We start from the raw sequence: 22,570 nt of genomic DNA, 5'->3' as shown, positions 1-22,570 counted from the left end.
CCTTTCACACCCCTTCAGTCACCAAGCAATCAATTGTTCGGTATTGGAGTGAAGTTGGGCGTATGCATCTTCGTCATCGCATGTTCATCTACCTACCTCAAAAGGGTGTTCATATAAAGAATAGAGCTTCCATGTGCTGTCCACACGTGTCGCTGTTGAAATGCACGATGGGTATCGAATCGAAGTCGTGGCCAAAAAGAGCTTGTCAAACGGCCCATCTCTTTAGACGACTACGCTGAACCAAAACCATTGTGCATCTGTGCAGCTTCAATGTCACAGGAAGCGATCGTGGGAGGACGCTGACCTGACAAATTTGGAGGAGGAAGATGAAGAAGAGGAAGATCAAAGTCTAGCCCGCTGAAAGACCTTGTTGCGGGGTGATGTGGGGGGAGTTTCTACCCCACTCTATGACGATTTGTTTACCGCTGATGCCAAATTCTTGAGGTTGCATATCTGCAATTGATTCCAAATAGTACTACGAAGGAGAGATCTACAGACAGTTCTCATTTCCTCGTTTGCGTCCAAGATACGATCAAGATGCTCGTTCAGTCTCAACCTTACACCTTGAAAGGATACTGCTTCTGATCCGTCTCGGCGACCCCATCAACACCCTTGATCCAAGCCACACGGTCTTTGCAAAACTGCTCGACCTGAGGCATAAGCTTCGTCTCGTGCAGCTCAAAGTCATCCACCGTGCCGATGCGAGTGACAGACTTGCCAGGCCAGCCTGAGCTTCTTCTGTACATCAATGTGCCGCAGTTGGAGCAGAAGTAGTTGGTCATTGTGTTTCCCGAGGCAATGGTGTCGGAGCGGGAGTATTGGGAAAGCTTGTCTTCTCCTTTGAGGTGCTTGAGAGCGGAGTTGTTGACGATGAAGTTGGATGCGAACATGGAGGCTGTGATCTTGCGGCAATCGCTGCAGTGGCAGACGAATGAGGAGATCATGTCAGGACCTGCGACGGGCTGTTGATGGGGTCAGTCATCTGGATTAATTGATAGCCAATCTTTCGTACCAGCTCGAGCTGGACAGTGCCGCAGAAGCAGGTTGCGGTCGCGGTTTGGGACATTTTCGAGGATGGTTTCGTAATGAGAGAGAGCTTTGTATTCCCAAGTGGATGCGAGTTATTGTTGATGTGTATGCAATCAATATAGGAAGAACAGCGTCCTGCCTTCACTTATATCTCAATCTGGAGCGGGGTAGGTCCTGTAGTGAACCCTGGAAACCGTGACAAATTCACGAGAACCGTCAGCAACAACGACCGCGGCTTTGATGTCATGTAAGCTGACGGACTAGCGGAGTAAGGTATCGGAGAAAACTCGGGTCATGCACAGCAGCGTTCGATGGTCAAACTGATAGTAAGAATGTATTGTAACAAAGACTGGACGGTCATAACACCCCTGTCCGAAATTGTGGCCTGAAACTCCATGGCGCCACGCTCAGCTAACGATCAATCAAAGCATTTCCATGCGTTCCTCCGGTGAAGACTGTCACAGCGGACACCCCCTCACATCTTCACGCGCAAGAGATAGCGCAGGCGGACCTGAGCAACATCATAGCAGATGAACTCGTTGTACTGTAGGTAAGCACCGGGAACGTTGGTGTCGCCAGGATCTTGGGTTGTGTCCGGCTACAAAAGTCAGAGAAGCACATAAGCACATGCAGGAAGAAAGGTACATACCATGGTTGATCCAGCAAGTGAAGGATGAATACATCCGGCGTCTTTCCAAGCCTTGGGCGCGGTCTTACCTTGACCCCAGGTGGAGAAGGCGCCCATGTCTTTGGCACTTTCAGCTGCGTTATAGCTGGCGTCCGTAAGAGTCTGCATGGGCTTGCCCAATTCTGCCTCACAGAGGAGGAGCAGCGCATGGCCATCCGAGTCGTAGGAGCTGCAGTAGTTGGCAGACTTGCTGCTCATGTCGGCAAGATAGATACCCTTTCCGAACATCTAGAGGTGGATGTCAATTAGCAAAGTCCGTGAAAGAGCGAAACAGGATACTAACGTAGCCATTCACAGGAGCCTCAGGAGGAGCGATGCGAAGACCTTGACTGAGGATACCTCCATAGTTGGTGGTACGCGAGCCGTGCCAAAGGAGACGGCGGTCGCTGGCAATGTTGGCGTACTTGCTCTTGCCGAATCTCTCAAACTCTCCCTGACGTTGGATGCGGAAGATGTCCTGAACTTCGTACTTAAGGTAGTGAGTTGAGCCGCAAGTCTTGTGGAGGTACTGGTTGATCTCGCTGAATTCGGAGCTCGAGGGTGAAATGGCCTGCATCTCTTCCATGCCGAGACCCTGGAAGCGAGAATCGAGATGATGGATTTGGGAAGCAGTCTCTTTCGCCTTCTTCAGAATCTCGTCCGCGTTCTTGAGATCACTCAAGCTGTCCAGCAGTTCTATCTCTGGCTTGAGCATCTCGAGCGTGCGAATGACCGGTGGACGGTTGCGGCCGAATGAGTGAGGGATGTAGCTGTAGTACTGGTTGCTGAGCTCTTCATAAGCATCGATGTCGTGAGTAAGAGAGGTGTCGTTCATGAGGACAGATAGGTCTTTGAGAATTTCAAAGCCCTTGGTGATGGTGGCTTTACTCAGTTTACCAAGAGGCAACTTCTTGACATCGTAGTTGAGACTCGTCATGGTGTTGGCGAAATGCTGCTGATTGAAGATGAGCTCCATCAGGGACTGGATTGGCGGGTCCAGAGTGCACTTGGGTGCCTGGGATGCGACGGTGTCGTCTTCTCCATCAGGTGAAGCACCGGACTGTGCAGCGTCTTCGTCTTCTTCATCGGCAACGTAACTGCGCTCGACAAAGACATACTTCTTGGGCTTTGGCTTTTCACCCCTGTCATCCCACTTGAGGCCAGACTTGTCCTTGAATTTCTTGTCGAAGTTCCAAAGAGCGTCGTTGAGAGAGCCGTCGCCAAGCATGGCTGACTGACCATGTTCGCCAACGCGGCCCCAGCGAGTCCATGTTTGGTAGACACCAGAGCCACTCTGTAGAAGCTGAAAACGTATGAGCGTTAGCGTGTTGTCAAGACAGTTGGGTTGTCGCAATACATGACTGATAGACGTACTTGAACGCGATAGAATTTGTTGTTGTTGTTGGAAGCATTGGTCTGGTTGAGCGAGGCATCGTAAATTATACCGGTGATCTAAAGACATCAGCACGAGTCTTGGAAAAGTTTAGTCGTGGTGATCATAGCTTACAGGGTCAACATAGACACGGTATGATGACGAGACACCCTCATCGATAGGAATGTCGAGGTTCGCACCTCCCGCTGGCGCGAATTGGGCGTCGGTAATCTTTGGGGCTGGCTTGACAGGGTCGGTGGGGTTGTCGGCAGCAGGAGGCTCTGCCTTTGCCTTTTTTGGCTGTTTGGCCGAGGTCGGGGCGGGCACAGGTGAGGATGCCTTGCGCTTTGTGGAGGAGCGAGCAGTTGTCTTTGTCGTAGCGACAGCAACATCATCTTCCTCCTCTACTTCATCTTCCTCAGGAGCATTGCCTGATTCGACGTCATCTTGTTCGAGAGCGTCGATGAGTTCTTGCTTTTTGAGTCCTGTAGCAGAGATACCGCGTTCCTTGAGAAGCTCCTTGAGCTCGGCGACTTTGAGCTTGCTGTACGGAGAAGTCATGATGTTTTCTGTTGTGCAATGAAGGCAATTGGAGAGTGTATCTAGCAGACGAACCGGTTATTTGAGTGAGACGAGTGAGGCCCGCTGTGTTGGAATCGCAGGCAGAAGTTGGCTTGGCGATGTGATAATCTGCGGAAGGTGCGACACTGCTGCCCGCTGCTGCCTCAGGACCACGCGCGACCGACGCCAATCAGCCAACCACTTGCGACAATCCACCACTTCACTTGGCATTCAACTCCTCTGCGAGCGCTGATATAACAAACAACCCGACTTCTTTGTCCAGATCACATCCACTCACCTCTCTCTAGCAAGTCTTGATCATGGCTCTCGTCAACTTGCCACCCGAGCTGCTCTTACGCGTATCAACCTTCCTTACTACCACCGAACTCGGCAATTTCAGACTCACAAACAAGCATAACGAGAGAACTTTGTTCGACTCATTCGCTCGCGAGTTCTTCACCAAGAAGCAGTTTATGCTTGAACAAATCAGTCTCCAAGCTCTGGTCGACATCTCGAAACATCCAACTCTTTCCTTGCGCCTGTCTGAAGTCGTCATCGGTACCCAAGTCTTCCCCCCAGACCCAGAGCTGGCCTCTTCGTTCGGCAGAGCAATGTACGAGGCTGGTTATGTCCACCATGAAGTTCTCATGGCAACTGGTCAGGCAATGCACATGCTAGCCGCCGCCTTTTCACGCTTGCCAAACTTGCGTACTGTGGGCTTGCGCGACTACAACGGACTGGGTCGTTATCGAGATGGAGAGTTTGCTACCTGGAAAAGCTGGGGCTGGTCCTTTGGCTGGGAGCATCAAGATACCTATCTCCCATCAGGCCAATACCATCGTACTCTCAGGATCATCCCGCCCGAGTCTATCTTCCCTGTAATTCTCTATGCCCTGGGCACTGCCAACGTGGTTCCCGAGAGCATCCATGTCTTCCTGCGCAAGCATGCAAAGCTCACACCACGCTCCTTCAACGTTCTGGATGGCTACATGGGCGAAAAGATCAGACCCGTGCTCGGCGAGATGAAAGAACTCATGTTGGCCATCGCCCTCGACTCGCCTTACCCCTCCTTCATGCCTAGTCTGCCACCAGACTCTCGAACAGCTACCGATGCCACTCTCGCACGCCTGTTGCAATGCATGCCAAAGCTACAAACTCTGCGCCTCAACTTTGATCCCCACCAATCACTCGGTTCGCACTTCCTGGGTTGGCTTGGAAGTCCTGTTCCTAGTACTCCTACGCTCTCTCCAAGCTCGACAATCAGCTCCGTCGCATTGCCTAACTTGACCGCGCTCGAACTAGGCATGCTCAACGTGCCTGCTTCAGTACTACTGAAGGTCCTCACAAAGTTCAATCTGGAGTCATTCAGCATGTGGAAGTGTGTGCTCCACTCAGCATCACTCGACAACGAGGAAGACTGTTTGGGGCCGCTACTTCATAATCTCGCCGTTGCGTTGCCTCAATCAACACGCCTCAAGTCTGTGCTCATCGGCTTCCCATCGCAAATGTATTGTGATAACGGATTCGGCTTCGGCAGAGAAGACCCCATCTGCTTCAAGCCTGTTGGCGCCGGTGATGTGGGCACTTACGACAAAGCAGAACTGAAGTCTGAAGTCAAGCATCATGCCGGCCCTGGTACAAGCATGAAGGACTGGCTGGAGATGTTGTCCAAGCGCACGCATATCAGGACGCCCGAAGAGTACTCTGACATTTCGCTAAGTCCCGAGACCGTTCATTCGGACGTTCTCGATCCGGACGAGGAGCGTGATGATGGCGATGAAGATGATGACGAGGACACGGACGAAGATGAGGATGAATGAACGAAACGAAGAGACTGCATTAGCTGGACCCTGATAAACACGTGGCTAAGGTATGCAACAATAAGAAGCTCACAGTGCTCAATTGATAATTGATGAATTAATCATTTCGGTTTCTCGTAGCGAACGCCCGGATCGCTCCTAGTAATTGATTCGTACTTTCCCGAGGTGCTGTTGATCCTTCCGAACGCCTCCGTTTTAGATGTCGCCATATTAGAAGTGTTCTCGAGCAACACACATGTTCGTGACAGATGGTGTGGTAGATCCTGCTACACCACCACTTTCTCAATAATCTTTTCCAAATCATCAATTCGGAACGGCTTTGATATCCCATCATCCATTCCTACGTCGATTGCAGCTTGAAGTTGCTCGGACCTGGCGTTTGCTGTTACGGCGATGATCGGAATGTGATTGGTGATGTCGCCGTCTTGCTGTGCTTTTCGGATCATCTTTGTACATGTCATGCCATCGATGATTGGCATCTCTATATCCATACATCTGCAGATGAGTTAGTAAGCAGGGACGCAACAAGCATCTGCGCAACTTACATGAAATCAACACGTGGAAGATCTGAGCTTTTCCCATGACCCTTCCAGTGTCGACTCGACTTCAAAAAATCAAAGGCTTCTTGACCATCGTCGGCAGTGAAGACGGTGTATCCAGCGCGCCTGAGCTGCTTGGCGAGCACAACCTGATTGACATGATTGTCTTCTACAAGAAGCATGCTCAGGCTGTCAGACGCTGAAGCCCTCTTGAAAGGTAAAATAGTTGACCTGGTAGTGAGTACATCAGGCGCTTTGTCTCGTAAGGCGCAGATCGAGAATGCGAAAGTCGTGCCTTGGTCAGTTTCCGAATTGAAACCTATGTTACCGCCTTGCAGATTGACCAACTTCTGAGATATGAAAAGACCCAAACCAGAACCACCATACTTGTTGTATGTTTTAGGTGAAGCTTGTGAGAAACGTTGGAACATTTTGCTTCTCTCTGTCGCGCTCATTCCACAACCTGTATCGGATACTTCAAACCACAGATATATGTCTCCCTGGAACAGGTTCGTCTTTTCATTGGGATCTATCAGCGGCTTTGTCATGATGAGGTCGTTGAATATCGGCACGTCTTTGGTCTCTGAGGCTCCAACGCGGACGGTGATTGATTTTGCTCCGTCAAAGGTCGCTGTGAACTTGATTGCATTGGACAGAAGGTTGGTCATTCTAAATTGAAAGATGGTCAGTATCAGATTTCATGTGAGAGTGGAAGCAAAAGACTGTCTCGCAAGTATTGGATACGACCCACACTTGCATGATCCGGCCGGAGTCGGCTTGAATCCAGTCAACATCATGGAACTTGATGGATGCATCTTGCTTGGCTCCGAAGGCGATATTTGCGCGACCAGTCTCGACCCTGAAAGTCTCCACGATATTATCCATGAAGCTTCCTAGCTTAATAGAGGATGGACAAATCTCGATCAAATTAGAATCGAGCTTGGACAGAGACAATATGTCATCGGTGATGCGCTTCTGGTGAAGAGAGCAAGACGTGATGGTTTCTACCGACTCAGTAATATCTTCGAGTAGTCTTGTCAAGCTGTTTGGATCAATGGCAAGTTTGGCGGAGACTGATTGTTTAACTAATTCCTGTATTTGACTTAAGGAAACAGAGATAGAATCAGCACTGAGGATTACCGCGCCGAGCGGATTTCGAATCTGCAAAGGCATCAGCAAACAATCTTTTATCACGATAGAACTATGGCGCAATTACTTCGTGACTCGTCACGTCTATAAAGCTGGAATGTGTTAGCGGAAAAGAAAAAGAAGAATTTGTCAGAGCACTAACTTTTCCTGCTGTCTTTTGGCCTCGATCGCTTCTTTTAGACTGAACGCTTGTAATTTAGCCTCTCGCTGCTGTGCGAGAATCTGTTCTGCTCTAGCTGCAGCGACCCGTTTCACGTTGTTGTCGAACGCCCTGGCTTCTGCAAGTTTGATAGTCATGACTGAGTTAGCAAAGAATTGGTGCACCGAATGGATCCAGTTGGAATAGTCTTCGTCGTATGGCCTTCGAGGAGAGATGCCCATGACTAACAATGCGTGCACTTCTGAGCCGTAAGCATCAATGCTTGGTATAATCACTGCTTCGAGGGCATCGTCACCGTAGCATCGTTGACGAGCCTCCTTGCACCAGTCTTTTGGGAGCGTGCCATTTTTGACACTAAGAAGAACAGGCGTTCCCGTCCTGATAGATTCTCTCATACAACGAATGTATGGCTCGTTCGATGAAAGACTGATCTGCTGGGGCTGAGCAGACTCTTCAGAGCCGACTTTGCCGTGTAATGTAAAATTCTGGCCATCAACAACATGCCGCTGACAATCGGCTTCAGCGGCATACACTGTGTGAACTTCTGCTCGATAAAGCAGGGCAAAAGAGATGTCTCCATCTTCATTAGAAATCCCTTGGAGCATGGTGTCCCAGAAGTTCGTCATGTCGTTTGCAGACGCACAAGTATCCATGATGGCCTTGAGGGATTCCTTTCTCCTTAGTTGTACAGCAGTTGCTGTTGTGTCGTAAGTGGTCGCATGATATCCTTGTAGTGGCTCTGGAAGCTTGACCATCGTTGCTGAGAGAAATGTTTCCTGTAATCGGTCTTCATTTTTGAAAAAGAAAGTGACATGGTTCTCGTTTGCCGGTTTCGCTCTGGTCGTCGCTCTGTCTACAATCCTACTGATGGCAGGCGCGTTGGATATCAAGGCTTCGTTCATTCCTATGGGCCTTCCCAGATAGAGCGGGTGATGATCGTAGAGTAATCGACCATAAGCAGTGTTGTATATGATAATTGAGTCTGGGCCCAGCAAGAACAGCTGGGGTTGAGGCGACAACATGGCGAGGTTTATGAGGACTAGCAATTCCCTGGACCATGTCGATATGGGACCAATCGAGCTCTCTGACCATGGTAGCTCACGCAGATAGCGCAGGTCTGCATCGATAAGTTCATCTCCGGATGGGGTTGTGAGAAATGCATGTTCAGGTTGACGGAGATCGTCAGTCGATCGCTCCACAGGCGACTTCATGTTGCGCGAAGCGCACCTGGTGTATCGCTTTTCAGCGCACTGTGTCCGTTGTCGGCGAGCTCGTTAGTCTTGGGTTGAGGCTGATTATCGTATGCGGGATGTACAAGCAAATCTACAAGTCAAAACCTCGAGTAGAAAATCCTGCTGGTGAGAGTAGGTACTCCTAAAGCATGGTTCAACGTCATACCGACTCGCAGGGCCTAGACGTTCCTGCCAAGTCAACGTTTCTAATGATGAACCCACACTCATTCTTTATGAAAGTGATTTATGCCTTTATGCAGACATGATGATAAATTCCTCGTCGGAGATGCTCTAGCCTCTCCGCAAACACCATCGCACGGTGACCGCTAGCCAGCATGATCTAGTTAGACTCAAGGAATGCACTCCCACTCACAAAACGTCGTGCCATCTTCGAATCTCGAGCTTGGTGCTTTGAACAAACCTGAAAGGTGTGGTAGTATGAGTAAATGTTTTTATCTGGCTGCTGGACGAGTAATAAGAACGAGTCAAAGAGTGACGGTTGTTGTCCGATGACATTGTCACGCTTGGCAGTGACATGCTGAGAGCAGACGGGCCGCTTTCCCGCGGCTACATATGTCTCCGTCAACGTCAAACCCTCATGTTCAGGGTGCTTTTCAGGCAGAATGTCGCTCTGCCGATTACTTGTCAAGAATCTTCATTGCCCTACAATTTCAATCCAGACTTTCCGGACATCACAACGATTGATTTCTGTACCATCGCGACGAGTATCAATAATGTCAAACAATCGAGTCCATGGCGACCTGAATAACACCGAGGTTATGAGGAAGACGAACTCTCTAGTGCCAGATCCTGCATATGACGGAAAAACACTGGCCATTCCGGAAGCAGAGGATGATGCAGAAATCAGAGCAAAATACAGACCGTTCATCACAAGTCCTGAGGTGACGAGCAGCGATTGGATCGCAAAATCAGAACTCAGCACTGCATTGAAAATGGCCGAGGCAGATATGGAGAAGACTGGTGGAGACAGATTGAAGATCCTGGTTTTATACGGCAGTCTACGCGAGAGGTGAGCATGATCATTGTTGATTCCGACTGTCCGCGATGCTGATACAAGCAGATCGTATTCGCGTCTATTAGCTTTCGAATGCTCGCGGATCCTCTGGCGTCTTGGTGCTGATGTTCGTGTTTATGATCCCTCAGGTTTGCCTGTCAAGGACGACGTCCAACATCAACACCCGAAAGTTCAAGAGCTTCGTGAACTCAGCAAATGGAGTGATGGTCATGTCTGGGTATCTCCTGAGCAGCATGGAAATCTCGTATGTGCCTTGAATCTATCATACGGGGTCTAAACTAATCATTGAACAGACTGCGGTTTTCAAAAACCAGATTGATTGGGTTCCGTTAAGTACTGGATCCGTCCGACCAACTCAAGGCCGTACGTTGGCAATCGCTCAAGTCTCTGGAGGTTCGCAATCTTTCAATACGGTCAACTCTCTTCGAATTCTTGGCCGATGGATGCGCATGTTTGCTATTCCCAACCAGTCTTCGGTCCCCATGGCTTATACTCAATTCACCGATGCTCAAGATCCGGCAGACCATGATGCCTTTGTTCAAGCCGAAGGAGGCAGTAGACTCAAACCATCAGGCAACAGAGATAGAGTTGTGGACGTCATGGAAGAGTTGTTCAAGTACACTCTAGTCATGAGACAACATTTCGACCTCTTTGGAGATAGACACAGTGAGCGCAAGGAGCGAGAAGTGAAACGATTGAGGGAGATCGAAGTCACGAAAAAGGAAGAAAAGGCAGGAGTAGAAGGAAATGCGACTAGCATGATCACGGCGAATACTGTGAACGGCATTGATGTTAAGGGAGCTTAATGACGAACAGATATGGATGTATCTCGCTTTCTCATGGATGGCTGATCACTGTTGGAACACTCGGAGCCCTAAATATCCCACCAAAATGAGCTCTCAGCGTGAGTACAGAAGCACTATGATTTGGAGCCTTTTATGGAGTCCGACGGGAGCACGCAAGAAAAGTTGCTACAAACGGACATTTGTGTTGGTCATAGAAGCTTCGTACATTGCGATACTTCCAAAAGCCTAGCACTCGATCTCCAAACCCCCTAGATATATACAAGAAGCGAAAAGTTTGGGGTATCATAAGGACAAGGAAAGAAAAGACAACACTCAAAGACCCAGATTGACAAGCCTGATATCTCGTTCCCTGGCATAAGACACCCAATCGATCTCAGCAGGACTTCCTCCGAACTGGACCCTTTCTCTCTGCTCTGCGCAAATCATCTCAAGCAATTCACGAGATTTGGTGACGTTGCAACTGATTCCAGTTCCCTCCATAGCTCTGATAATGCCAATGGCTCTGTTCTTGTCGTGGTCGTTGCTGCTGTTGACGCCGGCCAAAAAGACAGAGAAGATGATGTGATGCTGTTCGGTACCCTTCTCTGCGATCACCAGGGCTGCCATGGCGAGGATGTGACGACAATGACTGGCGATCTCTTTGCGTTGAGCGGATGTGTTGTGAAGACGTTGGCCGCGGTACATGCTTGTGTGCATGTACACCATTGCGGTAGAGTATTCAATAGATGCCTGTAAGTTCGTTAGTTTCGTATTCTCCTCGCAACGAATGTTCTGCCCAGGCAGAGAGAAATAAAAGAGAGGAATAAAGGAGAAAAATGGAGAACAACTTACAAAGTCAAAGACAGTCCTGGCAAGAGTCGGCAGTCTGGTCCCAGCCTCTGGTGAGTCTCGTGGTAAGAATGCTGGGTATTTCAGGTTCCAAGATGAGTACAGCTCGTTTCTGAACCTCGTCACAGTAGCCTGATGCTCAGCAATACTGCCACGACCCATCTCGACATCATCTCTCATTTGAAGTGCGATCTGACTCAGCTCAGCCAGCCGCGTACACATATGACTGCTGAGTTCCGAAACAGCCGACAAGCCCGCGATCTCGAGATTGGGTTGTTGGGTTGTGCTTTCCGGCTTACGCCAAGTAGGCAAGGTCGAGCCATGCATTAGATATGCTCGTACGAAACATCCCGACTCTGTGTTTCCTGCAAGACACGACTGTGCGTCAAGGAAGAGAGTATACCAGAGAATATATGCCTGCAGTTCGGTAACTTCGGCATTGTCGCGAGAGTATGCCAATCGAGCGAGTTGTTGAAAATGTTGCGACCACATGACGCCATCCGGGGAGCAGTTTTGAGTTGCGCAACAGATGTCGTATAGAAGAAGGATGAAGTGAAGGTAGATCAATGATCCTGGTGACATGTTTGTGCTCGTCATGCATGCGGAAATGGCTTGATGGTAATGTTGGAACGCTCCTGCTAGGAGGTGTCGTTGTCCTTTGAGCGCCAGGCTTAGTAGTGTGATTGCGCATATCGCATGGTATAGCTGGAGATGATTAGCATCAGAGACTCAATATGATCAGTGACTGACGAAACTCACAGGCCTGAATGTCCGCGAATCCTGAACGATGATATCCTCACTACCGTAATCGCTCAATTTAAACCTCGAACCAAGTGGCATCATCCTTCTGGAAATGAAATCCTTGTAATGTGTCATTACTTCGTCAACATCCGCCGTTCCATAATTCGAAAGACCCCTGTGTAATGAAGGTGCGCCCGTCATCTGACTCGTGAGGTTCATGATAGAGTTTTTGCGTTCGGGGAGTGCCATGAAGTATGGTGTGTCTTCAAATTCGGAAAGCACAATGAGATTGGGATCCTCTGAGAAACCAAATGTTGCGAGGGGTAGAGAGGATCCAGAGCTGCTGCGGTATCGTCTGATCAGCCCGCCATATTCCGGCAATTGACCAAAGCTATCTGGCGTGAGGATGACGTTGAAAGTCCCAGGAGGTTGTGTGAGTGCTTTTCTTTCTCTTTCATCCTCGTTACTGAGCTCGGTGAATGGCGGTAATGTGGGCTGGTGTCGAGCATACAACTGACGAGCCATGAGCCGGAGCTGGTTCTTCTCATCCCACGACGGACTTCCTGCTGTTGAAACATGCTTGTGCCTCCGCTTTGTGCGAATGCTGAGATCATCGAATTTCCATCTTTGACCCCATTCACAGTCTTTCCCCAGTCGAGTGCATGAAGAACATATCGGCCTGATCTCGTCACATTTGACCTTCCTTTGTCGGCATGTCCAACATCCATTCCTTGATCTTGGTTTTGATTGTCGTGTATTGGGTCGACGTTCTCCAATGGCCGAATCAACATCCGAGTTGGATCCCGATGATTGTGATTTTGACGGACTGGAGCCTAATACAGGTCCTGCAGTGGGTGGATAGATAGATGTTGTTTGGATGTTCATGACTTCAAAGCCCTGTGTAGCGTGGGGGAGACTCATGCGATGTTGGAGTTGACAGCGGCAATGACGGAACTTTGAAGCGGGGCAGGGTAATGGTGAAACTGGTGGTATTCCGTAGGGCAGTAGCGATTCGAGTCTGAAGGAAACGTCCACAAAACTCGAGTTATAGGTACAGCCTTATGAGAAGTCGGAATCAACGAGTTTTGTTGTGTTCGGAAGGATTTCTAAATTTGCTCCTTGAAACAGGGCACTCAAGGGTTGATGAGATCAATTGCTACCTTGGGATCTCTGCTGCCCAGACCATAGAAACGTAGCTTTCGGCGCAGCGCAAAAGCTTAACAGTAATTGCGCTAGAGGATCTCACCATGTCTTCCGTTGCACACGGCATGGCATTAACGTGTTTTCGAACTTAGCTTCAACGACTTTTGAACCTGTTCTTCGACGTCAAGATACCGCCGCGCCAAACGCCGCCTCAATCGCTTATCCTTAGCAATTGGGCATCGCGTGGTGGCGGCTGAACTTGCAAGTGTAGCAGAATTCTTCTCCGATGTGCGCCGAACCAAGCCTTGAATAGTTCAACACCAGCAAAAGTAGACTTTACCGTTTGTCTCGAGCTTTCCCCAGCTGGCAGCACCGCCCCCGTTAAATCGCTTGTCAGGTCGGGATAGCTTAGAAAGGACAGACCGACTTCGAAATGCGTCAGAGCGTCAATAGATGACCCTTACATCCACCAAATCATTTCATAGCCCGTGGAAGGGATGGAATGCGCACAGGAGGATCAATAGGGCTTGACGGAGAGCGTTTCCTTAACTTGACCCTTCGAAAGTAGAAGGCCCTAAGTTATCACAACGCCATGACGCGTACGCCATGATCTTGCATGTACTGTTCTTTCTGGAAAAAGGTAATGCTGATTGGTAAGAGATGAGGTCAAGATATGCACAGAAGGCGTTGGTTAGCAACTTGCAAGCGAGGTCAATCAGACCGGCCGTTGTTTGATGAATGCCGTCTACCCAATTCACCTTCCAAAGTTACACTTCGAGCCATCCTGTCTGGCGGCCACGTGAAGGAAGAAATGGCCCGACACTGTAAATGGCCGGCAAAAGACGGCGTCTGAGGGTGATCCTGCGAAACTCTGAAGGATGGATCTAAACCTAATCCTTAAATGTGACGCTTCGAGAATGACTGTCCTGCAGGTTGTGATGATTATTTGCAACGGGTTTCGGCAGAGTCAAAATGTTGGCGATTCCCTACAAGAGAGTTTTCAGAAACTTTCAATGTTGTTATAACAGATCAAAGGTACCTGAACACGTAGATGTCTAGGTAGATCGGTGGAAGTTGTGCGAGTCAGGTCGTTCGTGTCAAGCTGTCGGAGCCCGGAACATCACTACTCCCGGTCCGGGATAGGTCGTCACACTCAGAAAGTCCAGGGATCAAACACAGGACGAGACCGTTGCATTTTCTTACATTGCCATCAAAGCCCGGCTGAGCATTAACGTCCGTTGCTCCATGCAGTCATCTTTTGCAAGGGTGTAAGACAGTGAGGCATGTGTTCGTCACAGGCCAAAGATACAGAGGTACATACATCTCGGCTTCCGCTTCTTCCACTCTTCCTTTCCTTCGGGCCGAGTGCGTTCCTATCCGAAGCGCATCACTGCGACAGCCGTGTTGAATCAACCTCACTTTCCTGGAGAAAGACCCGGGTGAGAATCATAAAAGAAGCTTCAACTCCACGCCATCAATGTTGCCATGTGGAAGACGGGACGATACGAGAATTTCAGACCTGAAACGCCAGCGATCGATGGTACAGGGAAGAAGTTTAGGGGAAAAGTCAACTCAAAAGCCATGTGGCTCGCCAAATACAAGGCTGAACCTTGACCCTCGAATGCTTAGACATCTTTGTGCGACAAAAACATGTGGCATCATGCATCATGCCGCCGCCCCTTACGCAAACGCACCTCCACGGAGTAGGTATCATGAACGGGTTTCCTGCTGTCGCCAAGTATCGAATTATTGATCGAAGTCATGTCCGGTCGGATAAATCTCCGCCAGCCTTATCTCATCAACGACCATATTGAACCAGATTGCCTTGGTACATGGACGTAGAATCACCCTCATCTACCACCCCAGCTGTTCGCTTACAACGGACAGGCTCAAAGCAGTTGAGAATATGCAGGGAGCCGACGAGGCGTTCAAATGCCGGGGCTTGCTGTTAATCCCGGACCATGGTTTGCCCAGCCTGTCCATTTTCTCTTTTCTGTCGTTGGGTCCAGGGCTGGACTTGAAATAACCTCCAGATCAAGCGACGACATAAATCGGTCCCCTACTCCGTACATGTACTGTACCCCAAATAGCTTCCATAATAAGCGACGACATCCCGTGTATTCGATCTGGCTCTTTCTGCTAAGTAATGACAGAGACCGTATCTTTCATCATCCTCAACCAACGGCGGAAGCTGGGTCCCGTTGTGGAGTATATGCGCATGTGTATGAGATACGCTTTTCGAATTGAAAGGGAGACGACGCAAAACTCTTGGCTGATAGAATAGGATGGTCCGATCTTCGGCGTACACTTGCGCATCTCAACATTCGGTCGAGATTCTGTTGCTTTCTTCAATAATACCAAAAAGTCAGCCTTGTATCTTCACATCTCTGTTTCTCAACAGCATCTCCAAAAGCGGCTCGTCTTCAACGCCCACTACACTCACCTCAGTCAATACTCCGAATGATCTGTCAACGACGACTGTAACCTCGGCTTTTCGAACCCTCCTGCTCCGCGGCCATGGTATCGGGGCAGGATGGTTTCAACGTTCCTTTGCTTAACACCACGCATATATTCGGCTTGTTCAGGGGAGACCTTGTAGTTTGCCTCTGCGTCGTTGATGTCGCCATAGTAGTGTCGGCCTACTGCCGCTATTACGACGACAAGGCATGCGCAACACACCAGGACGATGATGATTGTTGCCGATGGACTCAATGCTCCCATTGTTGTGTTTGTCTTGTCGAAAGAGCTTGAAATGTGGTAGGTGCGCGACAGCTGCGCTCTGGGTTTACCGATTTCCGTGGTTGATGTTGCGGTGACCTGAGGATGAGTGTGAACCTCAGGCCCTTCTTGTAGTCCTGCTCCAACCCCAGAATCGCTCTTGTTGACCCAGGATCAACATGCAGATAACCGCTAATGGCTCCTACTTCTTCCTTCGATTGTAAAGGGAAGACTGTGATAGGCTATCGTTGTGCCTATTCTGTGCATACGGTACCACACGCGATACGGTCTTCTATACGATACGGTTATACGATACGGCGCATACGACCGCGTTCATGCTTTCCGATAATCAACACAAGCTGCCCTCTCGTGCGCTGAAGTTTGTCACTGTATTTCACCATGTTCTTGCTCAAAGTCATCTCCCACGGAGACCCGTCCTTCTATCTTTTTACGTGGACGACTGCATAGGTCTTGAAGTGTCTTGCATCTTTACGACTTCGATACTACGAAATATCATGGCTAGAGAGCGGCAATGATGATAGACCTATGCGCTCGAGGGAATGGACGTGTAAACGATCGATGGTGAGTACTCTAGAAGCGATTTACATTTGAATGGGGCTCACAAATTCAAGACCGTGGAAGAAGAGATATTGGCATGGGACAAACATGCTGACATTCATAATGTTGTATACGCTGGTTAGGGCTACTATCTGAAAGAGCCTCATCTGAGAATTACAGCCTATTGGAATAACTCTATGGCATCCAGGATCTATTAATGTCAGTATGTTGCTCTGAAGATGTGGCTCGACGAGATGGCTTACGAAGTTTGGCGCCAAGTAAGAGGCACCACTCGAACCTGATGCAACAGTTATGGTAATGGTGTTTGCTCCGGCAACCAGAGTACCAGCAGGAATCTTGATATCATAAACCTCGCCAAATCCACGATACGCTCCTCTCGTCACGCCACGAGAATCAATTTTCACTGGAGCGGCGGGAGCAGCAGCGCTGTAGCTATTGATCTTGGCTTGAGGTCTGCCACTCGCAAACGCCAGGGTGGTACCGATGCGCAGAGTAGCGGCTCCGGCCTGAGCTGCTGATAAAGTGAATTTGATCGTGAAGGGGTCATTGACACCTTTGAACAGTGCCATCGGGACGTCTGTCAATTTACTTGTACCGACGGTATATGTAAGAGGTCCCCAGCTGGACATGCGCTTGTCAGATGGATGCATACGAAGTTGCTTGTCGGCATTGAGGAATCCAGTAGGCTGACCATCCCAGCTACCGATCGTCCAGATCGTCTTGCGCGCAGTGACTCCAGATGCGATACTCTTACTTGCTGTTGATCCAGCAGTGACGGCTACAGTAGTCTCAGCTACCTTGAACTCGGTCTGATAGAGGACCATCGTGTAGGTACCAGGTCGCATGGGTGGGGAGGTGAAGCTGCCGCCAGAGTTTGCATATGTCCAGTACTGATTGTTTGTATTATACCAGTGAACAACAGTCTGGAAGGAGCTTCCAATACCAGAGGCTGTACCGGAGACTCGACCACGACCAGAGTCAGCCATATATCCAGTGACTTGGATGTCTGAGAAGAATGATGTATCGACGCTGCTGACCGCCGGGATACCCGAGCGACTAAACACAATAGCATAAGGACCATGAAGGCCTTGACGGAAAGACTCTGTCTGCACATGCCCAGAGTTCATGTAGAAGTAGAGACCAGTGTAATCGCCGACATTGTTGGAGTTGATGTCTCTGTGGAAAGGTCCACCACTGGAAGCTTCATACGCAGGATTGGGAAGAACCATACACGCATGAATTGGATCCGAACCATCTCGATAGACGCAATGCACCTGGTCATCGATGAAGCGCTGACTGGAGTAGAACTTGCTTCGTGTCTCGCCGTTAACAACAAACACGTCCGACCCTTCAACGGTGGAAGTACTCCCAGCAATGGTCGAAGCGGCACCGAAAGGATACTCCAGAGGCAAAGACTTGGAGTTGAGACGAGCGATGAATCGCAATTCGCCGATAGTAGGTTCAGCTGTGGTATATGTGGCCATGTACAGGGCGCTGTCGCCACTCTTGACAACGATGTAATGAGTCAACGTGCTGGTCTTGCAAGTGATCTTGGCATATTGACTGGCGATGACTTCTCCAGTCACGGTTGCAGATCCGAGACCTGAGCTGATGTGGGATCCTGTGCTTTTATACTGGAGCTCCTCGCCACGGTAGAGAATGGATGTGATATCACAGCTCTTCTTGTTGACGGTCACGACAAGCGTATTGGACGCTCCAGCATCGACAACATAACTGTCGGTGTTGCTGGTGAGTCCAAAGGCCGCGGAAGCCAAGGGAGTAAAAAGTGTAAGAGCCGGAAGAAGAATGCTTGAGAAAAGCATGGTGAATGAAACCGGAGAATATCTTGAGCGCGAGAAGTGTTGAACGTCTCGAGCCCGCTCTTTATGTGTCGAACAGGATCATGTCGAAGCAATGCTCCCATTCCCGAGGGCAAAACAAAACTCCCCTCCCGACTACGTGCGGACAGACCGTTTCACCACATGTACAGAGGAGCTCCACGAAACTCGCTTACCTGCAGAGACGATCAATAGGAAGAATTCAGCCATGGTTCTGCAAATAGGTGAGACTCGGCCGATTGCTTGTCTCCAGGGGTAAGCATTGGCGATGGAGTTGATGGCGGTAGTGTGAATTTTTGAGAGGAAAATCCGACAAGGAATGCTATAGGTGGAAGTTCAAAACCGCAAAGCCTAAGCAGAGGGAAATCTGTCGGTGATGGATACACCGAGTGGTAGAATAGACTTTGGTATTGCAACGTGAGGGTACATCCGGGAGGCTCACGTGAAGGCAGTTGTGGAGGATCGGCAAGCCTAGCACAGTAGACTAGCGATATAGGTAACTTGGTGCAGTGGTAAGGAATAGGGGAGGAATGGCGTTCAGATGGTGGGAGAATAGTGACAGTGGTACAAGTATAGAGTGGTTGGTTGCATGGGTTGTCGTCTGAGGTTGATTATGGGTTTGGCTTGGCGAGGCAGTAGCGAGGGAGGATGCATAAAGAGGCTGCACAGTAATGCAGCTACCCCACGTTCATCTACAAGGTTGCACCTGCCTCTGAAACCAAATTTCTACATCAACAGCAGAATGAAGCGGATAGTCGGCCAATCTCGCGCTAACCATGTCGCTCTTCGGTGGAGGGGATGATAGTGGCCCGCCGTCGCCCAGCCAAGCAAGCGACTTTTCCATCAGCACCATCGGCGAGGATCAATCACGCACGGCGCATTCGGAAGGCTCGCCCGACACAAACGCTGGTCACGACGACTACAACGACCACGACGATCATGAAGAGCAGGCCGACGGGGGTGCCGGTGGGGGCATTGAAGAGATGGAAGATGGGATAGCCAGCAGGAGTCCATCAGCAATGTCAGATACTAGCGACGTCGAAGTTCGGCCCAATCGCTTCCGAGGGTCAGACCGCGCATGGCTACACCACACACAGCCCGACCGTTCCCTGGCCCACTCGCTCGACCAGCTAGCAGCAGACGACCTGAGCTTGCACCTCTACAGCGCTCATCATTTGAAAGCTCGCTTGCGTCAGCGTGTTCCCTCCTCGTCCACATCCTTCAGACCATGGAGCAGGAAAAGTCGCTGGCTTTCCACCAATCAAGACGTCGAGAAAGCGTGGTATCCTGAACCTGACTGGACTGCATGGCCACTTCCTCCTGATAATGCTCCTGCCGGCAATGAAGTCTTTGGCCGACCGAACGATGGACTGGATGCCTACACTCTACGCACTGCTAACCAAGCGACCCCGGCTGACAATATGCGAGAGCAGTTGCATGCTGTTCTCCTAGCTCGCGCGCACCTTGCTTGGAAGGAAGAAACTCATCAACCAGTGGCACCACGCAATGTCACGCCTAAGCTTCCCGTTATCCCTACTCGACTTTCTCCCGCAAGCCGTGGTCGCACTCGATCCTTATCAATAGGCGCAAGTTCAGCCCCTTCGTCGCCCTCAGTAGGTGATGACCTGCCTCCAATGTCATCGTTGGACCAGTCGATCATCCTGCAAGAAGCCCAAGGCCAAGTCGACTCTCCTCGCAATGGATCCATCAAGGACGAGGATGAAGAAGAGAAGGAAGATGAACACCTCGCTCGCCCCGTCTTTTCGGCCGACGACGATAGCTCTCGTGCTCTCCTGGATCCAACTGTCAATCACATCATGTCCAAACTAGACAAGCTATTACTAGCCTTGCACCAAAGCAGACAGGCACATCTGCACCGCGCGAGAGATGGAGACACCTCGGATTCTTCTGCAAGATCAAACTCGACATCACGCTCAACATCGAACAAGCCAGCCAAGAAGCCGTCCAAGAAGGCATCTCAGCCCAAGACCACAGCTACTGCTCGAACTAGGCACAGTCGTCGAAACACAGGCCCTGCCTCCCGTCAGTCCAGTCCGCAAGATCTCGTCGTATACGATGATTCAGGCGAAGACGAGACATATGAACCAGAAAAGCCTAAAAGACGTTCTCCTTCTGTCAGCGCAGAGCCCGAAGCTCATGATACATCTCCGGAGGCCAAGAAGCGACGCAATGCTCCTAGGCCAGGCTTGAGAGATTGGAGCGAGGTCTTGGGTATTGCTAGTCTGAGTGGATGGGATCCGTTAGTCGTTGAGAGAGCTCGTCAACGATGCAGCAAACTGTTTGGAGAAGACATGCACCTCTACACCATGGCTGAACATGGCGACTCTTCTGCTGATGAAGCCGAGCATGTGGGTCAAGTACTGACCTCACGCTCGAATCAATCAGCAAGCTGGCGATGTCCTCTCACCAACTGTTTCCGCAACATGCAGCCTCTTGAGCACGGATTCCGCTGGCGTGAACACATGCGCAAATCACACAAATACGACAACGACCAGATTGCCAATCTTGAGGAGCAGTTGACTCGATCTGGAGATATCGTTCCTTTTAGACGCCATCGCGTACTGGCTCACAATCCCAGAGGTTGGCAGCCACCAAATCCACTCAAGTGTCCGCACTGTCCAAGTTCTATATCCTCTTTTGCCAAGGTCAGTCGTTTGGTCGATCATATCAGGCGCCGTCACAAGTACGATCCACGCATAGAAGACCCGCCTGAACAGCGAGCGAACCGACAGAAAGATGTCACCTCCGATGAATCGAGCAGCTCCGCCGAGGACAGTGATGATTACATGGTGGGCGGTGTCCACAATGATGGGTTCTTACAACCTGTTTTCAGGCATGCTGGTACTCGTGGAAGAGACCTTGAACAACGAGCAAAGAGAGCCAACGCCCGCCGCTCAAAGGCCGAGCTTAAAAATCTGAAGAAGCGAAAGCATCTGCAAGGTGGGGATTAAAAGGAAAGACAGGAAGGTGAGTAGACATTAGCCCTTTGACAAAGAACAAATAGAATCAGAACATTGTCGGCATTTCACATATCTTCGAGCTCATCAGGAAGTGTATCCCATCGTCACTCTCACATTTGGAATCCATCTGCCTTCGAGAACAGGATGATGAATCGGGCTCTTCTTTCCACGATCGCTCTTCACGCAACCGTGAGATTGTATGATGATGTTCTGAACCAGTGCTTCGTCCAAACAAAGTAATCTACGTAACGTCTTTCCACGGACGGCAGGTGAGTTCTCTTCAGTCGTCGACGACATCATCGCCAACACCGTGTTCTTCCACATACAAAAGCTCTCTTCATCTTCACTGAACAACGTGCCTTCGACAACACACGATTCGGCGTTCGCTCTCACAACATAATCCACACACTTTCTGTTCATCTTTCTTTCTCTTTCACCATCAGACCTGCACATCCGCATCTCCATCTGCACAATCCCACAAAAGTTACACATCTTCATCAACCACGTCATCAACAAAGGTATCACATCACGCGTGACTCCATCACACTGGCCACACTAACACCTCATCAGATGACCACCTTCAATGAACGCGAGCAGAAGCTCATGGCCGCTGCCTGCCAGTCGTTCGAGGGAGAGCCCAAGGTATGTTTCCTCTTTTCATGCCTCTGATAATTCATCACTGACATGGTTTTTATAGCTCGACATCCACAAGGTACATCACATATCGTCTCTTCCTATAACCCATTACTAACACCATGACCTCAGTTCGCTGAGCGCTCCGGCCTCGCCGTCGGCTCTGCCCGCAATGCCTGGGCTGCACTGAAGAAGAAGCTCTATGCCGCCGACACCACCTCAATCAAGGGTGTCACCAAGACCCCTGCCAAGTCCTCTGGAAAGAAGCGCCCTGCTCCTATCGTCCTGCCCGGCAACGACGATGCTTCTGATGATGAGGAGGTCTCCACCCCTTCCAAGAAGCCCAAGACTCCCAAGACCACGGCCAAGGGAAGAACCAAGTCACAGGCAAAGCCTCCAAAGTCCGACGACGAAGAGGAGGACGAGGAGGACGGATTCGTGAAGGTCAAGGAGGAGCCTCTTGGAGAAGACTTTGAGGAGGCTTAGACGTTCTGATTTGCTTCAATGCGACTCAGAATTAGTCCGCAGACATGATGGAACGAACAGCGAGATTACAAATCCAAGAAGAGGAAGGACACTGCTTACTGATGAGAAGTTCGCGAAAGAAACTGGGGAACCATGATCGAGCAGAATATCAAAAAGTCTTCTCGATAACTTGACAGTCAATCGTCTGTACCGTGTGTGTGATATGATGGTGTACTACAGCTCAATAGACCTGTGTCTCAACAATGGCAATGA

General features: G+C 49.9%; 9 protein-coding genes across 9 annotated transcripts; 4 read left to right on the top strand and 5 right to left on the bottom strand.

Annotated features, from left to right (window-relative positions):
- Positions 1-557: 557 nt before the first annotated feature.
- On the bottom strand, positions 558-1,066 carry M438DRAFT_375047 (uncharacterized protein; the record flags this gene model as incomplete). The annotated part of the gene is made up of 2 exons (XM_029908546.1): positions 558-962; positions 1,013-1,066. The coding sequence occupies 2 exons, from the start codon at positions 1,064-1,066 to the stop codon at positions 558-560; spliced, it is 459 nt and encodes a 152-aa protein (XP_029760278.1).
- Positions 1,067-1,300: 234 nt separating this feature from the next.
- Positions 1,301-3,702, bottom strand: M438DRAFT_346163 (PARP-domain-containing protein). Its single transcript, XM_029905609.1, has 5 exons — positions 3,204-3,702; positions 3,071-3,148; positions 2,001-2,999; positions 1,679-1,945; positions 1,301-1,627 (listed from the first exon to the last, which is right to left on the bottom strand). The coding sequence occupies exons 1-5, from the start codon at positions 3,627-3,629 to the stop codon at positions 1,505-1,507; spliced, it is 1,893 nt and encodes a 630-aa protein (XP_029760277.1). The 5' UTR covers positions 3,630-3,702; the 3' UTR covers positions 1,301-1,504.
- A 247-nt stretch (positions 3,703-3,949) lies between these two features.
- Positions 3,950-5,449, top strand: M438DRAFT_274728 (uncharacterized protein; the record flags this gene model as incomplete). The annotated part of the gene is made up of 1 exon (XM_029900734.1): positions 3,950-5,449. One exon carries the CDS (start codon positions 3,950-3,952, stop codon positions 5,447-5,449), a length of 1,500 nt encoding a protein of 499 aa, XP_029760276.1.
- Positions 5,450-5,715: 266 nt separating this feature from the next.
- Positions 5,716-8,508, bottom strand: M438DRAFT_355898 (uncharacterized protein; the record flags this gene model as incomplete). Its single annotated transcript, XM_029907064.1, has 5 exons — positions 5,716-5,944; positions 5,995-6,657; positions 6,740-7,149; positions 7,205-7,229; positions 7,280-8,508. The coding sequence occupies 5 exons, from the start codon at positions 8,506-8,508 to the stop codon at positions 5,716-5,718; spliced, it is 2,556 nt and encodes an 851-aa protein (XP_029760275.1).
- Positions 8,509-9,263: 755 nt separating this feature from the next.
- M438DRAFT_375043 (arsenate resistance ArsH) lies at positions 9,264-10,371 on the top strand (the record flags this gene model as incomplete). Its single annotated transcript, XM_029908545.1, has 3 exons — positions 9,264-9,559; positions 9,611-9,809; positions 9,859-10,371. 3 exons carry the CDS (start codon positions 9,264-9,266, stop codon positions 10,369-10,371), a joined length of 1,008 nt encoding a protein of 335 aa, XP_029760274.1.
- A 156-nt stretch (positions 10,372-10,527) lies between these two features.
- On the bottom strand, positions 10,528-13,051 carry M438DRAFT_28326 (uncharacterized protein). The gene is made up of 3 exons (XM_029901372.1): positions 11,959-13,051; positions 11,203-11,904; positions 10,528-11,100 (listed from the first exon to the last, which is right to left on the bottom strand). The coding sequence occupies exons 1-3, from the start codon at positions 12,859-12,861 to the stop codon at positions 10,684-10,686; spliced, it is 2,022 nt and encodes a 673-aa protein (XP_029760273.1). The 5' UTR covers positions 12,862-13,051; the 3' UTR covers positions 10,528-10,683.
- Positions 13,052-16,492: 3,441 nt separating this feature from the next.
- Positions 16,493-18,300, bottom strand: M438DRAFT_320023 (rhamnogalacturonate lyase A). The gene is made up of 2 exons (XM_029902857.1): positions 16,623-18,300; positions 16,493-16,570 (listed from the first exon to the last, which is right to left on the bottom strand). Exons 1-2 carry the CDS (start codon positions 18,201-18,203, stop codon positions 16,541-16,543), a joined length of 1,611 nt encoding a protein of 536 aa, XP_029760272.1. The 5' UTR covers positions 18,204-18,300; the 3' UTR covers positions 16,493-16,540.
- Positions 18,301-18,622: 322 nt separating this feature from the next.
- M438DRAFT_346154 (uncharacterized protein) lies at positions 18,623-21,579 on the top strand. Its single transcript, XM_029905608.1, has one exon. The coding sequence runs from the start codon at positions 18,995-18,997 to the stop codon at positions 21,188-21,190; it is 2,196 nt and encodes a 731-aa protein (XP_029760271.1). The 5' UTR covers positions 18,623-18,994; the 3' UTR covers positions 21,191-21,579.
- Positions 21,580-21,769: 190 nt separating this feature from the next.
- M438DRAFT_274436 (uncharacterized protein) lies at positions 21,770-22,318 on the top strand (the record flags this gene model as incomplete). The annotated part of the gene is made up of 3 exons (XM_029900711.1): positions 21,770-21,841; positions 21,897-21,911; positions 21,965-22,318. The coding sequence occupies 3 exons, from the start codon at positions 21,770-21,772 to the stop codon at positions 22,316-22,318; spliced, it is 441 nt and encodes a 146-aa protein (XP_029760270.1).
- Positions 22,319-22,570: the final 252 nt, after the last annotated feature.

This window comes from Aureobasidium pullulans (assembly GCF_000721785.1).
Source record: "Aureobasidium pullulans EXF-150 unplaced genomic scaffold scaffold_10, whole genome shotgun sequence".
NCBI classification, from domain to species: Eukaryota; Fungi; Ascomycota; class Dothideomycetes; order Dothideales; family Saccotheciaceae; genus Aureobasidium; species Aureobasidium pullulans.
This window is presented reverse-complemented; position numbering and strand designations above follow the sequence as displayed.